This window comes from Telopea speciosissima, chromosome 3, assembly GCF_018873765.1.
Source record: "Telopea speciosissima isolate NSW1024214 ecotype Mountain lineage chromosome 3, Tspe_v1, whole genome shotgun sequence".
Classification (NCBI taxonomy): Eukaryota; Viridiplantae; Streptophyta; class Magnoliopsida; order Proteales; family Proteaceae; genus Telopea; species Telopea speciosissima.
The window spans coordinates 70120894-70125927 of NC_057918.1; the positions used below are offsets into that span (position 1 = coordinate 70120894).

General features: G+C 44.6%; 1 protein-coding gene across 3 annotated transcripts; it reads right to left on the reverse strand.

Annotated features, from left to right (window-relative positions):
• Positions 1 to 1656: 1656 nt before the first annotated feature.
• Positions 1657 to 3293, reverse strand: LOC122656312 (glycine-rich cell wall structural protein-like). Of its 3 annotated transcripts, XM_043850794.1 has the most exons (3): positions 2934 to 3293; positions 2517 to 2570; positions 1657 to 2480 (listed from the first exon to the last, which is right to left on the reverse strand). In XM_043850794.1, the coding sequence occupies exons 1-3, from the start codon at positions 3121 to 3123 to the stop codon at positions 1663 to 1665; spliced, it is 1062 nt and encodes a 353-aa protein (XP_043706729.1). In that variant the 5' UTR covers positions 3124 to 3293; the 3' UTR covers positions 1657 to 1662. The 3 variants fall into 3 exon arrangements, with proteins under 3 accessions (XP_043706729.1, XP_043706728.1, XP_043706730.1); XM_043850793.1 differs by having other exon boundaries at positions 1657 to 2570; XM_043850795.1 differs by lacking the exon at positions 2517 to 2570 and having other exon boundaries at positions 1657 to 2327; positions 2925 to 3293.
• Between the last annotated feature and the right edge of the window lie 1741 nt (positions 3294 to 5034).

Below are 5034 nucleotides of genomic sequence, written 5' to 3' on the forward strand. Positions count from 1 at the left end.
CAAAATTTTGGTTCTCAGTATGGTCCATTAAAACTGAAATTTTATGCTTTGTTTTGAGTTCTATTTTATTTTGAATTTCAAGTTTCTTAATGTAAGTTTGTTTTTTGATTTTTTTTTTTTTTTTTTTAAATGGATTCTGGGTCCAGAGCTCTCTTCATTCAAGGGAAAGGGTAAGGATAGATGGATTGATACATTTGAGCAGGCAGGGGGTGCTTAGTGATTGGTATATGAATGTTATGAGGCAGAGCAGGATGAGACAAGCTGCAAGGGGTTGGCTGAATAGAACAGATGCGACCAAGAATGGGATATTGAATGGAATAACTCAACTGACAATGTGATGAATACTTCAACAACTGAATTAAGCAAGCATCTACCTAATCGTGCCTAAACTCATGAACCCACTCATTTGACTAAAATTGCTTCGCCTCAAAAAATATCTGGATCATTTTCTTCAATTGTTTCCTTGCTTGTTCAATTGCATTACTAGTTAATTAAAGTATATGTACATCATTATGTGATATAGTCTTTGGTTAAAGCCAAGCAGTTCAAGTAGATGACAAAATACGAAATACCAATATGATGAACCAAAGAGAGGGCCAACCTGACCGCTGTAGCTTCACCCACCACAGCCGGCATGAGTACAAGGTGATCAGAAGCAATCAGCCTAACCCGCTTCCATTGGTCTTCCGTACTTTGGTTCATAAATTTAGTAGTAGCTCATATAAAAATGAAAAAGGAAGATAAGAATTGGTGAATGGGAGGGGCTCTGGAAGATATTGTGATTGAGTTTTGAAAACCTGTTCCTAGTGATTGAAAATAAATTTTAGCCTTTTAAAGATCTTTGTTTAGGATAGTAATGAGAGTTCCATTGAATAAAACAAAAGAAGAAATGGAACATCTTGGGTATGACCTATAAGGCCACAGAGATAGGTCAAAAAAACAAGGAGGGTGCGGGGGAGAGGGGAGTTGCATGGTCAGTAATCAGCATCAGCAAATCGTTTGTTGGTTTGGAAACCTAAGAGGGGCTGGGCCCAAGATTTTGACAAGTCACAACCAAATGTTTATCTTGTGATGTTACAGCTACAGGTCTACAGAGGAAGCTGTTGAGTCTCCATCCAAAAGGAGAGAAATTAATGTATAAGGAGAGGACTGCAATTAATGTGGTTGTTGGAATATCAATGCTCAATGGATATGTTATGTGTGAGGAGCTGTGGCTCCTCTTTTAAATTCAAATGAGAGACCAAAATGAGACATTATAACACAATATATGACTCTTCATAATTAGTAGGGCTCTTCATTGATGATGAACAGGAGAGGTTACTAGCAAGGTATGATATTTACTCAGAAAACAAATTCATTTAGAAGTAAACAATGACATAAGACTTACACCACCACGACATCCCCCAAACACTGTTACAGTACAGGCAGGACTTCCAAATTATAGGCAAAAGTTGCAAGAGTTACAGTTTTAACTCTCCAAATTTTGCAACTTCGAGAGCCAAATCCCTACAAAGACCAGATGAAAACAACAACTTCTCTCTGCTTTACGTACCTACAAATCCACAATAGACTGGCGAATGAAGTTTCTATTCTATTCTGCATGAACAATTTTGAACGTCAACAACCCAAAAAAACCAAAAAAATGTAGCAATTTGAGTAGCGTCAGTGACCACCGTCCTCTGCACCGATACCAATACTGGCTCCGCCACCAAATCCGGCACCGAAACCACCACCAGCTGCGCCAACACCTGCACCTACGCCAAGTCCACCTCCCGCTCCAAATCCTCCTCCTGCACCAACTCCACCACCTCCGCCAAATCCACCACCACCACCTGCGCCAACACCTGCACCTACGCCAAGTCCACCTCCCGCTCCAAATCCTCCTCCTGCACCAACTCCACCACCTCCACCACCACCGAACCCTCCACCTCCTCCGGCACCACCACCAAGACCTCCTCCAGCTCCTGCTCCTGCTCCTGCTCCTCCACCAGCACCAAAACCACCTCCGGCACCAGCACCACCACCCAAACCTCCTCCTCCACCTCCACCAGCACCACCACCAATGCCGCCATGATGACCAAGCCCACCTCCTCCACCTAACCCACCACCAGCACCTCCACCCAGTCCACCACCCGCTCCACCACCTGCACCACCACCTGCACCTCCACCCAATCCACCACCAGCTCCTCCACCCAGTCCACCACCAGCTCCACCACCTGCACCTCCACCCAATCCACCACCTGCACCTCCACCCAGTCCACCCCCTGCACCTCCACCAATGCCACCATGGTGTCCAAGCCCACCTCCTCCACCAGCACCGCCTCCAAGCCCACCTCCTCCACCAGAGCCACCACCTAGACCACCTCCTCCTCCTGCACCACCGCCAATGCCGCCATGATGACCAAGTCCTCCACCTCCCCCTGCACCACCACCACCTCCTGCACCACCACCAATGCCCCCATGATGACCAAGTCCACCACCTCCTCCAATGCCACCACCTCCCCCTGCACCACCACCAATACCCCCATGATGACCAAGCCCACCACCAGCTCCTCCTCCAAGTCCTCCTCCTCCACCTACACCACCTCCAGCACCTCCACCCAGTCCACCTCCTCCACCTGCACCACCACCGAGTCCACCTCCTCCTCCTGCACCACCTCCCAATCCACCTCCTCCACCTGCACCACCACCGAGTCCACCTCCTCCTCCTGCACCACCTCCCAATCCACCTCCTCCACCTGCACCACCACCGAGTCCACCTCCTCCTCCTGCACCACCACCTAGTCCACCTCCTCCTCCTGCACCACCGCCCAGTCCACCTCCTCCACCTGCACCACCACCACCAATGCCACCTCCTCCACCTGCACCACCACCCAGTCCACCTCCTCCTCCTGCACCACCACCAAAACCAACTCCTCCACCGGCACCACCACCAGCACCACCACCAAAACCTCCTCCTAACCCACCACCTTTCCCAAATCCATGCCGATGTCTAAACGGACCAAAGAAGTGCTTATCACCCTGCACAACCCCATCAACATCAGCAACAACTACTACTGCTACGTAGTTAACAAGACAACAAACTAGAACGGCTGCTGCCGCAATGCAACGAACTACACTCATCTTGGCTGCTGCTTCTGCTTCTGCTTAGAGTAGTAGACCACCAAGAATGAGAAGTTTGGATACGGATGAAAAGAAAACAATGGTGAGCTTACAAGTTTATAGTGAATGGAAAGGAAGAGAGAGAGAGAGAGAGAGAGAGAGATCGCCATTAAAGACTGCAATGTTACACTCCCACCCACCAGTGTAGAGTTAATGACCACATTATTTATTTCCCAACTGCCCTCCCCAACTCAGCTCCCCACTGTGACTGGGTGGAAGTGGCGCTTCTCTGTTTTTTAGGGTTCCTGATCAGACCTCTCTCTCTCTCTCTCTCTCTCAAAAGTGAAGGAAGATACAATGTTAGAAGGAACCCCAAAGTCCAAGCAGTCAACTGGATCCAGTTGGTTAATTTACAAATGGCAAACGCAGCTGAGCTATCCAGCAGCAATGCATGGCAAAATGCTAAAAGTTTCTTAAGTTCTCAACTGCAACGTGATCTCATTGAATAATGGTGTGCGTGATCTCATAAAATTATTGCAAACCTATCTACCCCAATACACCAAGCTACAACCACACCGCTCTTAACTTCTTCTTATTATAGTTCATACATTGATTTTCTCTTTTTCTTTTTCTTTTTCTTTTTCTTTTAGAGGTGTGGGTCTAGGGCATGGTTTTAGTCCACGGTATCATCGGAACGGATCGGTTGTATCGGTCAAAATTACTCCTTGATTTCTTTAAAAAATGAGTTTTTGGATCATTTTACCCTTTGTCCATACCATGCTACCGATACGGTATTGGTACAGTATCGATATCGGTGACTAGCAAAACCAGTACATATCGTCCGATACGGGACCCCGATAATTAGAACCACGGATTTTGGTCTAAGGGTGTCCATCGATCGAGTTGGACCGGTTTCGATCTGGTTTCATCAGTTTTGGTGTGAGAATGAATGGGTCTAAAACATGATCCAATAAAAGGTGTATCGGTTTCAATTTCTTATCACCATGGAACTATATTCATAAGTACGAGAAAATGTGCTTTTTATGAGTTATGGATTTGGTTTCGGACTGATTATTATCTAAGTTCGGTTTGGTTTTGGTATGATCCGGTTTGTGTCCGGTGTCATAAAACCATAATCAGAATTATGAATGATCCAATAAGCTCATGTTGGCTTTGATTTGGGCCGGATTCAGTCGGTTCAGACCGATGGGTTTTAGGGTTTAAACTTCATATATTGGTTTAAACTAATGAAGATACAATGAGTTTCAGTGTATCACTATGGAAGTCAATGGGTTTAAACTATCATTTACTGAAGTATCATTTATGTTTTCTACTTGATTTCGACCTTTGACGCATTCATGGTCTGATTCGTTACAGGAATAAGGATGAATTTAGTGAAGTAAACTCTTAACTCACAGGTCTTAGCGCAGAGGTAGTATATATGGATTTGAGATTTATATTCCCTGTTTATATTATCATTGTTGAAGTTATAATCCTTGGAGTCACTTAGTAGGGGGTTTTTTTTTTTTTTTTTCTTTTTAAAAGAAGATTCATTGAAGGATAGTACGTTTGTGTACAACCTAAAGTTTCAGATTTACAAAGATTATGAAACCAAGAAGTAGAATTTGGCCAATCTATTATACACAAAATAGACAAGGCAATTAGGCTTTACTAATGCTTTATTATAGGTTTGTGTTATGTGCCTAATGGCTTCCACTTTAGTATATGAGCGCTAGATTAGGCCAGTCTAGTATGAGATAGATTAAAAGACTTGATTTAACACGTTCCATCTGCTTCAAAGCTAGCTTTTGCCGTATAGATCAAATACCTAACAGTTTGTGTTATGATCTATAAATTAAACTAATATTATCAAGCCTAAGTGTACGTTGTGTTTAGGAAGTAAAATCTTGTATAAATGGCACATTATGCTCA

Bases quoted from the DNA above. Each gene is read 5' to 3' on its own strand.
- LOC122656312 (XM_043850793.1), bottom strand. From the start codon at position 3,123: ATGAGTGTAGTTCGTTGCATTGCGGCAGCAGCCGTTCTAGTTTGTTGT. The intron at 2,571-2,933 runs GTGGTGGTGCCG...GTGTAGGTGGAG, and splicing joins AGGTTTTGGTGGTGGTGCTG to GAGGAGGACTTGGAGGAGGA.